Source organism: Notolepis coatsorum (genome assembly GCF_963971535.1).
Source record: "Notolepis coatsorum genome assembly, chromosome: 3".
NCBI lineage: Eukaryota > Metazoa > Chordata > Actinopteri > Aulopiformes > Paralepididae > Notolepis > Notolepis coatsorum.
The window spans coordinates 35,423,112-35,435,611 of record NC_140167.1 but is presented as its reverse complement, the minus strand read 5'-3'; the positions used below and the strand labels follow the sequence as shown (position 1 = coordinate 35,435,611).

The 12,500-nt window shown below is 47.6% G+C and overlaps 1 protein-coding gene across 1 annotated transcript in view; it reads left to right on the top strand.

Annotated features, from left to right (window-relative positions):
* Positions 1–12,500, top strand: part of LOC311225767 (latent-transforming growth factor beta-binding protein 2-like) — a 136,595-nt gene that overhangs the window by 115,559 nt on the left and 8,536 nt on the right. Inside the window, 3 exon segments of the mRNA XM_084311161.1 lie at positions 9,831–9,959; positions 10,251–10,385; positions 11,467–11,673. Coding sequence (XP_084167287.1) covers positions 9,831–9,959; positions 10,251–10,385; positions 11,467–11,673 — 471 coding nt within the window.

Below are 12,500 nucleotides of genomic sequence, written 5' to 3'. Positions count from 1 at the left end.
TGTGTGTGTGTGTGTGTGTGTGTGTGTGTGTGTGTGTGTGTGAGTGTGTGTGTGTGTGTGTGTGTGTGTGTGTGTGTGTGTGTGTGTGTGTGTGTGTGTGTACTGAGGGGAGCTAAAGTGGCAGGGCACGCAATGGACATTATCTCAAAACCCTGCCCTCTTTTCTTGATCCTCCAATCACAACCTGCTACTGACCGAGGAAAGCAACAGTTGTGATTGGAGCATCAAGAGAAGAGGGCATGGTTTTGAGGTCAATTAGGGCAGAACTATATAGATATAGCATATTGCGATTTTGACAGATGTTGCAATTGTGATATGATTCACAATATAGATGCAATGGTATCATGGGAATGGGTTTGGTATCATTATTTTCATTTTAATTGGAAAAAGTATTTAAATATATGTGATTTTTGCAGGGGACTATACCAGTCCAAAACAGTTTTCTTGTGTCTGTAGAATATGATTTATAGGCCAGGGCATCTCTGCAGCATCACAATACCTAGAATGGTATTTTGACATATACTGCATTTCACCTTTGTCAAATATTGCAGCCTCCTGCAGTTTGATTATTGCACCAAATTATGATTTTGATAAAATGTAGATTAATTAGTCATTACTATATAAAGTTACAGTATGATATAAGTCCTGAAGGTCAAGTGCTGTAAATGCTTTTGAAACATTTGGAAATAGGGAGACATAACTCCTGTAGGCATAACTCCTGTAGACATAACTCCTGTAGACATAACTCCTGTAGACATAACTCCTGTAGGCATAACTCCTGTAGACCTAACTCCTGTAGACATAACTCCTGTAGGCATAACTCCTGTAGACATAACTCCTGTAGACCTAACTCCTGTAGACATAACTCCTGTAGGCATAACTCCTGTAGACATAACTCCTGTAGACATAACTCCTGTAGACATAACTCCTGTAGACATAACTCCTGTAGACATAACTCCTGTAGACCTAACTCCTGTAGACATAACTCCTGTAGACATAACTCCTGTAGACATAACTCCTGTAGACATAACTCCTGTAGACATAACTCCTGTAGACTTATGGTGACAGAATGTATGCACCTACGTTTTAAATGGATACCATTGACACTGCCATCACATGCAAAGCACTCACCACAGCACACAACCTCAGCCACGCCCTGAACTCATGCTTCACTCTACTCCCATCCGGCCACAGATACAGATCTCTGATCTGTAAAAAAGCATACTACAGTAAGAGCTTTGTGCCCTCTCCCGTCACTGCCCTCATACAATTGTAGCAATAACACATGGACTCATGTTCTTTTTTTTTATCTACTTTTTCTCCCATTTTCTATTTTTCTCCCATCCCAATTTCGTATCGTCCAATTCTACCCTCCCCTGTCTCGAACGTTGTTAGGGCATGCCTCCCACAAGCCGGCTGCAATGTGGACTAAGCTTTACATCACGTGTCCCCTCCGGTACTTGAGGAAGCAGCAGTCGCATCTTTTCACCTGCACAGCGCGATCTCTCAGCGTCGGGGGTCTGCGTTTGGAGGGCACGCCGCCCCCGTCGCTTCCTGATTCTGCTGCGCAGGCGCACCAACCGACCTGTAGGAGTCGCTGTCCACAACGTCCGATACCCACCCATCAGCTTCCCACCCCCTAATACTGCCAATTGTATTAGTATGAACGACCAGCCAAGCTGATAGCAATGTGGAGAGCTGGGCTCGAACCCAGCGTCTCCTGCATTGGTGGTGAGCGCCTTGCCCACTGCACCACCTAGCCGCCATGGACTCATGTTCTTGTGACTGTTTTGTGTTCCTTGTGGCTATGTTTTGTGTTGTTTGATTGATTGATGTTCCTTAATTGTTCTTGTGTGTGTACAGGCTGTGGAAACACATTTCCTCTAAGGAGGATAATACGTTATTACATTAACAAGTGTCAAGGGGAAGTGGTATTGTTCATCTAGCAGTGCTTAACTTTGAGTGCATAATAGTACAGACATACTGTAGTAGCATAATATAGGCATAGTAGCATAGTACATAGTAGTATAGACATAGTATCACGGTTGTGTTTAGAACCCAATGTGCAGGCAAGGAGAAACGGCAGACAGAACTGGATAAAACCCAATATGGGTGCGTTTAATGGATGGTCAATGTCCAGGCAGGGATCGGTACACGGGGGTGGTAATCGTAATGTCCAAGGTATACACAGGGGCAGGAGAATCAGACAGACGGGATCAGAGCAGGGGCAGGTGTCGTCAACCAGGCGTGAGTCAGAGCAGTTCCTTGTGAGCCAGGCCAGTGTCTCCAGGTCTTAGCCGGGCAGGTCAGTGTCTCCAGGTATTCGCCGTGCAGAGAGGATGAGAATGCAGTTAGACAAGGTCACAGAACGAGAGATCCAGGCGAACAACTAGAAGTATCAGAATAATGAACACGAGCAATATAACATGCAATATAACATGACTGGTAACGAGAGTTTACGATCTGACAACTTCTCCATGTCTGGGGCGGAGTTATATACCATGATGTACCATGCCCACAGACCTCAGATCAGCTGCCTTGCTGACAACACACCAGAACCTACTTGACCATAATGAGAGCGGGAGAAGGGGAAAGAGAGACAGAGAGAGGGTGGAGCACCGACAGGCAGGAACCCTGACACATAGTAGCTTAGTAGAGTGTAGTATAGACATAGTAGCATAGTACATAGTAGTATACACAGTAAGAATGTTAGTATTTTTTTTTATTCAGATATTGATTGAAAAGGTGTGTTTTTAGTTAGAGCTTGCGCTCTCCGATCGACTTTGCACTCTCTTGGGTCCTCAGCAATACACGTGCCAAGTGTGAAGTTGATCAGACGAACAGTTCTTGAGATATGCGAAGGACAGACAGACAGCAGACAGATGGAGATTCCTTCCTTTACAGTTAGATTGTCTTAATTTTGGGTTGCCTGCCAAAATCGCTCGGGAACCTCTGTGCTAAAGGTAGCGCCAAATGCAACCAATCACCTTGAGCCAGTTGGATGCAGATAGGGTTCGGGCCTGGTCTGAAAGAAACACTCTGTATACTCTCCACGGCCCTCCCTCCCTGCAGAGATAGTGATATCTATCTGGCACGCACGGACAAAGGAGGGTCATGTGAATCAAACGCTATCAGGTGCAATGGGTCTTCCTGGGCAGTGGGGCCTGTGGGAGAGGATCGGGGAGGAGAGCAGAGGCGAGGCGAGGCGAGGCGAGGGCAAATGGCCCCTGAAATTGGGGCGCTTTAGAATGAGGAGGGCGCTTTCATGCGAGGCGGTGGGTGCGTGTGTGTGTGTGTGTGTGTGTGTGTGTGTGTGTGTGTGTGTGTGTGTGTGTGTGTGCGTGTGCATGTGAGTGTGAGGCCTGCTGATAATAGCAGTGAGTCTCATCCTCTAATGACAATGGAGCTAATGGAGAGCCTCTGGCCTGGGACACAGGGAGGAACATGATCCCCGCTGCAGCTCCTCTCTGGAAGTGGTGGCAGGCCTCCCACAGCACCTGTCCATCCTCTGTCCATCTTCGACTGGCCCGGGCTGTCCCTCGACGTCCCTCATCCCTCCGTGGCACGGTCCGGTCACCTGCGCTCCTGGCTGGCTGGTCAGGAGGGGTTGGTCCTGCCACATCTGGTCCCACAGCTGTCCAATAACAACAGCTCTATCTACATAACCCCCCCAAATACAAAGAGCTTTATGTGTTTACTGGCAGAGGGTGGATACCCAGGGCTGTGTTTGTGTGCATTCCAGATATATTAACATCACACAATGCTCAGCGTATAACTTTCCATGTTTTTGTGTTGAATAAGGCGGTGTTGCTTCTCTTTTCTTTCCGTTATAGAACCATAAAACATCAAGTTTTTTAGTTTTTTTTTTTACAAGAGGCCTATCTGACTTGGATACAAACGCAGGAGGCCAAGTATTTCCTCATATGAAGACGCAGAGAGACTGGCCAGGGCTCTGAGAGCATCGGTACAGGATGACGTATGGAGCACCAGATGGAGGATGTGTGTGTGTGTGAGAGAGAGAGAGAGAGAGAGAGAGAGAGAGAGAGCGAGAGAGCGAGAGAGAGAGAGAGAGAGAGAGAGAGAGAGAGAGAGAGAGAGAGAGAGAGAGAGAGAGAGAGAGAGAGATGGGGGGGGGGAAATTAGAGACAGACACTGGGCCAGCGAGAGCAGTGCATGCAGCCTGTTACATTCTCATTCTCATCACCCGGTTTTTATTGAACCGTTTTTATTTGAGCCACAGAGTGAAAGAGAATGAACAGCAGCCCCCAAAAAACAGGAGAGCCCCCAACGGCCATCAGCGACAGAGAGCCCCCTGGTTAAGCACGGCCCTCTCTCCACTCACGACTTTATGGTGTTGCCTGTCTGGCACCAGCTAAAGCATGCAGGGGCCTGTTGTGAGATAGGGGCCCAGATTGGAACCAGCTGCTCCCCCTCCTTTGGCGTTCTGCGTCAACACGCTGCTCCCAAGCTCACTTGGATCCAGTCCTGATCAGTGTGTGATGTAAATATGTGCTGCTGGTAACTGCATTAGGGGCCATGGTGGACCCCCCCCCCCCCGTCACAGTGTTGTTGTGGAACTGTCCAGATTCACTAGCTTTACTGGAGCCAGGCTCTCCTATACAGGACAGAAGCTTAACGAGGGAGGCAATGCCTTGTGGAAGCGTGATAAAATCCTCTGTTTAGGGCTTGGCATGAAAGGCTAAAGTGACTCCCCGGGGCACCATAACACGGCACAAGCTGTGCTTGTCTTTAATAAAGGATGCCCGGTTATGACCATGTCTGACCATCTCTCTCTCTCTCTCCCGCCGCCTTGTCACGATGCCAACCCCCTTACGTTCACCCTGTCTCAACTACAAACACTCACGCCCCAGAGGTTGACTCACAGCCCACACTAGCCCACGCACCCTTGGGTCCGGGGGGCCTGGGTCTCGACAACCAGGCCCTCTCGCCAGCCCATCGCCGCGCACAATAGCCGCTTGTTCCGCGGCGCGGAGGGAAGTGGTGGGAGATGCTGCCGTCACCCCAATAAAGAGTCCAGGGAGGGAGCTCAATTACTCCATGGAATTCTTGTCTGCTTGTAAAAATCATCAAATATTTAAAGAAAAGGCCAGACGCTGTAATTTGCCGTTCCTGCGAGGGGCGTTGTTTTATTTTTACTCGCCGGGCCTCCGGTGGGGCAGCGGTTGTCTTTGGCTCCGCTCGCCACACTCATTCGCTGGTCATAACACAAAAGGGGGAAAACATAGGTTTTCTTCCCTCACTACCAGCGCGTCAGCCACAACCGTGCAGGAGTGGCCCTCAACCTGCAATGACGCCATACGTACACAGTACCACTGTGGTCACAGAGCATTTCAGAGAAACCATGTGCGTGCGTGCGTGTGTGTGTTTTTGTATATATGTGTGTGTTTGTATACTGTATGTGAGTGTGTGTATGTGTGTGCATACATGTGATTTCTGTGTGTGTGTGTGCGTGTCTCACGGTGTGTATCTGTTGGATCCAGTCTTTGTTTTGAGCTTTAATTCACCGTTGTGAATCCCATAAATCCTGCGTTGCTATGGCGTGTCTTTAAGAAGGCGTGCCCCAGGCCCAGAAATGGTCTGTGGTCACACTCTCCCCAGCTCCCTACACTCTGGCAAATGTATAGAAATGTGACGGCTTTACCATGTGTGACTTTTCCTGCTGTTGTCCAGATGTAAGGTGATGTTCCGGACACACACCTTTTAAAACAGTCTGACCTCCAACATAGTGGTTGGGGGCAAGGCAGGTCATCACAGATGATATGACAGCTAAGACACAGCAAAAACCACTTTCCTGTAAAGAAAGCACCCTTCACCTCATCCCTGTCCAATCGCTTGTGTCAAATAACGGCCGCATATGGGTCCAATCAGACCTGGGGTTGCCCAGGGAATAGGGGAGAGGTAAGTGTGGGTTTTGCAGGGTGAGCCAACAGTCACTGATTCCTATAGGCTTCTGGCAACCGCTACCATGTGCTCTATATTAGCATATGGCACAGCGAACCCCACTTAACCCACCTGATCCCCCCCGACAACACCGGGGTCCAGGAAGTAGCTCCTCCCGGGACGGACCATTATGAGGGGTGCTTAATAGTCCCAGGTCGCCCCATCAGCTCAGCGCCTCTCATCTAAACTGAACTCCTCGCCCCTTCTTCCCCACCTCGGTTCCTCCCTCCGGGCAATTTGCATCCCTGCATGCTTCCTGACGTAACCCAGGATTAAGACATGGAAAGAACAAGGCGAAGTAACAACGTCCTGCTGGCGTCGGACAACATTATCGGCGGAGCGATCCCGTCATGCATTATTCATTCCCTCCCGTAAGCCATTAACGCCGTGATTAGCGCGCTAACTCTCTGGCCCGGCCGGATGGACAGATCTAATTGGGCCTGATAAGTAAGTAATAAGTCCCTCCAGCATCACCGAAAATTAAAAGGTCCATTAAAGGCATATTTTATGCTCTCATTCCTCTTTGGGATGATGGTTTGGTAGCGTTCGCGGAGCGTGTGCTACAGTAAGTAACACTACACATGTGGAGCGCAAATGCATTTTTGTTCCATGTTTCGGACGGATGAAAGGCCGACCGCAGACACTGATTATTTCACAGAGCAGCTGAGAGCTTCCATTACCTTCCGCAGAGACCTCCCCTCACTCTCCGACGTTCCAAAACCCGCCACTTAACGCCCTTCACACATACGGAAATGTTCTTTGCGCGTTGATACACAATACGCTTCACTTTACCGCAAGCCCCGAGTCACATTCTCCTGATTGAGCTGCAGGAATGTTACTCATACATGTTGAGTTATACACGATGTGACCCAGGATCCACCAGCACAGTATTTGCTAAATATGGCATTTTTGCATCGAATGCAAAATGCGAACCTCATGGGTCGGCGGTTTTCAATACTTGTCTCTCTACCATCCACTCTCTCTTTCCTGTCATCCGAGCCGACGTCTCTGCTCCAGCCATTTAACCCTTTCACTACCACACTACCAAAGGGTTAATCCTTTCACTGCGACAATACAGAAGGTTAACCCTTTCACTGCCACACGACAAAGGGTTAACCCTTTCACAACCACACTACAGAAGGTTGACCCTTTCACTACCACACTACAGATGGTTAACCCTTTCACCATACCACACTACAGATTGAGAAGGTTAACCCTTTCACAACCACACTACAGAATGTTAACCCTTTCACTACCACACTACAGACGGTTAACCCTGTCACAACCACACTACAGAATGTTAACCCTTTCACTACCACACTACATACGGTTAACCCTTTCACAACCACACTACAGAATGTTAACCCTTTCACTACCACACTGTGTGGCAGTGAAAGGTTAACCTTCTGTAGTGTGGTAGTGAAAGTGTTAAACCCTTTCATGCATTTTCGAAGTAGGTTCTAGGAATGACATTGTGTGTCGGGTGGTTTTTATGGCCCAGTGGGAGCCTCTGGTGCCTCTGCCCCCTGTGGCACGTTGAGGGCCACTTCAGGACGGGAGCAGTGGCAGCAGAACCGTCTCCTGCCAGGCAACAGAATACGCTCCTCCGTGTTGGAATGGCAGACGGGGGCCCTCGCCATGCCGTCTCTGTTGTGACTGAATGGGTCTGCGGTTCCCCTGGCCCACTCTCTCCTCCTTCCTTCAAATGATACAGCGTTTATGAGTGCTCGGAGGCGAAATGAAATGCTTCTAGACAATATGCGAATGTTATTAGTCCACCCCCACCCCACCGTCTATGAATCAATTACTTTTATGTGTCTCAGGCGCCAAAGAACTTCTATATTTGTTCCTGGTCGATGTGGAAGCATTTTCCTTGATAAGACAGACGGAGGTAAAAAAAAAATGACATAATGTACTGTCGATGTTGAACAACAGGACTGTATGTCACAATGTCTTTAGCCTGATGACTTGCAGGAAATCCACACGCGGTTTTGTTCAGTATGTCCCTGGTTTGGATGGCTTTCGCCGACTCCGACATTTTTATGTCTAAGTTGAAAAGAGCGCTCGCAACATGTGGTCACTAACGTACTTGTAGGTTGTTGATGAAATCCCCTCACCGTTTCCCTTCAAAGGTTGCGTGATCAAAACAAGAATCCTGCTGAATGTCAGTTTGTATTAACCCCCCCCCCCCTCTTCTGAATTCTATGGCAAGCACATTTTGAACTCATTAAAAGAGCTCCAGCGGAAAAAGCTGGAAAGAAAGAGGAAAGCATCTTCGGTTTTCTCACCAGACGTGGTGACTTGTCAAAGCGCACGCGGGTTAACATTGACCATTTGTCGATCGGTTTGACCGAAGACCGTGCCACAGATGACTGAATTGAGATCAAACTCTCCTGTTTGTTTTTTAAACAATTATAATCAGCCTTGCCTCTCCGACGGTATCTGTCTTTGGCCCCTGCGCTGCGCGCAAGATGCCAAGAAATACTAAATGATGTATGTAAGAGATTGCTAACAAATGTTCCCTTTAAACAGACAGCGGTGTGGAATCAGCGCTGGTGTTATGTGGTCCGGTGTTAACAGCCTGAGCATCCATACCTCTCTTTCCCTGCTCATGCATTGATATAGACACATAACACATTGATATACACACATACCACACATAGATATACACACATAACACACATACCACACATAGATATACACATATAACACACATAACACACATTGACATACATGCATAACACACATCGATATACACACATAACACATTGATATACATAGATATACACACATAACACACATTGATATATACACACATAACACACATTGATATACACACATAACACACATTGATATACATGCATAACACACATTGATATACATGCATAGCACATTGATATACACACATAACACACATAACACACATTGATATACACGCATAACACACATTGATATACACACATAACACACATAACACACATTGATATACACACATAACACATTGATATACACACATAACACACATTGACATACATGCATAACACACGTTGATATACATACATAACACACATTGATATACACACATAACACACATTGATATACACACATAACACAGATTGTGATACACACATTCATATACACACATAACAAGGTCTTTCCTCTGGTTTTATGAAGCATTGCTGTGCATGCGAGCAAACTGCTGCATAGATTCCTTTCACAGGACCCATGTTGGTTCGGATTGCAAAAGCCAGAGATGTCAAACACATCAAAATAAGTTTACACTTGATTCATCGATTAGCGTGGAAAGCACATTTCTGCCAGGACTGTTGCACAAAAGCCTGTATCTGAGCCAAAAATAGGAATCTTATTTACCCACAGCCGTCTTTCCTCTAGTGGCCGTGTGAAGTGGCTGGTGTGAATGCAGAGGCCCCTCCAAGTGTGTGTAAACCAGCCCTTGTTACATAACAGCTATAAGTGAGCTACAAGTCACTTCTCACTCCCTAGACCCCACCAAAGGCCTTCCAGATGCTGCTCCAGCGTGCCGTGTTCAGGCAGAGCGACAGCCCTCTCCCGCAGACTTTGGCTTTCATTGATAACAATTAGGAGCTGGTGTAATGGAGTCAATTAAATTATCCGGATCCCCCTCAAACTGTAACCTACCCAGTTCATTCCCGCTATCCATGCACTGCATCTGACATGTTATGATGGCATTGATTGCTGTTGTTATTGTAAGTTTGAAGCAGTAGTCGTGTTTATTTTAGTAAAGCGGCCACTGTCATTAGCGGGCCAATCATATGACGCAGGCCATAGAGCAGTATGATATTGTAATGTATGATGTTATGCTCACCTCTGTGCTCTCTGCCCCCCAGATATTGACGAGTGTGTCAACGAGACCCTCTGTGGCAATCATGGCTTCTGCGAGAACACGGACGGCTCCTACCGCTGCCAGTGTGACCAAGGCTACACCAACCCACCTGAGGATATGGGCACATGTGTCGGTGTGTAGCTGTTCATTCCTTTGACCGCTGCTGCATGTGTGTGTACTGTATATACAACACATGTGGACAGTGGGCTTTGTTTAAACGGCAACATCCAAGCAAATTTGTAACGTTTTCATTTAATTTAGTTTCACCGGATCACACATATTGGAATTATGACGAGAGATGCAGTTTTTTTAACGTGTTTACACGGGGACGCGTGTGCGTGCTTGCCGTATGCCTGCCGTATATGTACATACGGGATCATCTGCATTAACCCCCCTCTTCCTCTCCCCTCCTTTCTTCACTCAGACGTGAACGAGTGCGAGATGAGCACGGCGCTGTGCGGGGAGGCCCTCTGTGAGAACGTTGACGGCAGCTTCCTGTGCATCTGCCCCAGCGACAATGAGGAATTCGATCCGCTCACCAGCCAGTGTCGCTCCCCCGGTAGGAGCGGCGGCAGCGCACACAGTGAATTATGGGACTTAACTCTCCGGCCCGACGTCGGGACTCGGAGTTGTCCCTGCTTTAATGAGCCGTCTCATTTTGTCTAAACAACAGGGTAACCGGGAGGGTACAGGCCGTCCTCTCGTCCCGCACTGTGTCTGTTGACGCGCGGGGGTCGTCTGTCTCTGTTAGTTTTAGTTCTAGGGATGACAGCTGGGTGATTGTCCTCTAAAAGACCCTTGTACATACAGTATATATCTTGGAATATGTATTACTCCAACCCCAAGAACCCAAATTTTTTTTATTTCTTCTCCGTCACAGCCCAACTCCAAGCACGTCCCCTCAGGGCCAACCTGCCCCGAGCCAAATTCCCCACCAAGACAAACATGGATAAGGTGTAGCTATTGGCAGTGAACAGCACGGACACATTACTCTCTTCTACACTAACATGACCTCGAGTGAACAGGTTCCTGATATCTGTAAGGCAATCTCGGAGTGGAAGGGAAAAGCCCTCTCTCACAATCCGCAGCAGTGAGTCACAAAGATCGCCGATATGCATATGTGTACACGAGCACGGGGCATATTTACATTATTAACCGGCGCGCCCTTCAGCGGGGATGTTTTCCCTCCTGCCGGGCATTAAGCCCCAGCTATGCCTCTGTGTACCTTTCTGCCACATTCCGCTGTTTGCTTTCGACGTGCGCTAATCAATCATGTGAGAGCGAATGGCATGTTGACTCACATGCCAGTGTTTCCATTAGGCTATATGCTGCTAGCTTAAGGCCTAATGCCTGAGTCAATGCCTGTGGATAAATGAGCAGGCTCAGCAAGTGGGCAGGAGGAGGTATGCGCCCACGAGCTGGAGGGATGTGCTGTCGACGTGCCGGAGGAAGAATAACCAACGCCACTAGACGTGTAAACCACAGTTAACGGACCGCTGTGTTAGTGTTATTGCATCCACCGCAACATATAATTTGCAACAGTGATCGCCGTGCTAGATGACTATTCGTGGGTATTGTACATTGTGCATTCTGTCAGTAGTGTGTTTCTCTGATTCGCCGGTTTCCTCGTCATTCCACAGACGACGGTAGCCCTAGGCCCGCCCCTTCGGCCCTTCCGTCCGACGTACTGTCCGGGGAGAGGAAGGAGTGCTACTACAACCTGAACGACGCCGACTTCTGTGACAACGTCCTGTCCCGTAACACCACCAAGCAGGAGTGCTGCTGCACGGTGGGGGCCGGCTGGGGGGACAACTGTGAGATCCACCCCTGTCCCATTCCAGGAAGAGGTACAGTATGAGACACTATTACCTCACATCCTGTCCTGTTCCAGGAAGAGGTACTGTAGGAGAGACTATTACCTCACATCCTGTCCTGTTCCAGGAAGAGGTACAGTATGAGACACTATTACCTCACATCCTGTCCTGTTCCAGGAAGAGGTACTGTAGGAGACACTATTACCTCACATCCTGTCCTGTTCCAGGAAGAGGTATTGTAGGAGACACTATTACCTCACATCCTGTCCTGTTCCAGGAAGAGGTACTGTAGGAGACACTATTACCTCACATCCTGTCCTGTTCCAGGAAGAGGTACTGTAGGAGACACCATACAGAGGCCCTCTCCTTCCCTTCCACTGGACCACCATAGGATCTTATTTAGGAAAGAATATGAACAGCAATCAACGGGGAGAGACAAATCCTTTTTTTATCCTGTTTGAATTGTGCCATGAATTACACATAATGATGTGTAATGAGATGTGTGTCAATTTAAAAGTGTAATTGTCAGCTAGCTAATGTTACGTTATAGCATCAAAAGCTATCAATAACATTAATAGCTAATGTTAGCTAACTTGCTAGTTAAGTTGACAAACGTCATATGTGCCATTTCTTTTTAGTTTTTGACGGCTGCATACTTTTTTTTGCAAAGCTTAGCTTTATACTTTATACGTATAGCACATGCATGAGTCTGGTCTCTTTTGAAAGGTAACATTCTGAAGTTGCTAAAGCAAAAAAGAAGAATCACTTTGAGTGCTAATGAAATAGACAGAGGTTTGAACACGCTGAAGTAAAAGTTGTTTGTACTCACATTTCTGTTTAGTGGTTGCCAGATTCCTGTT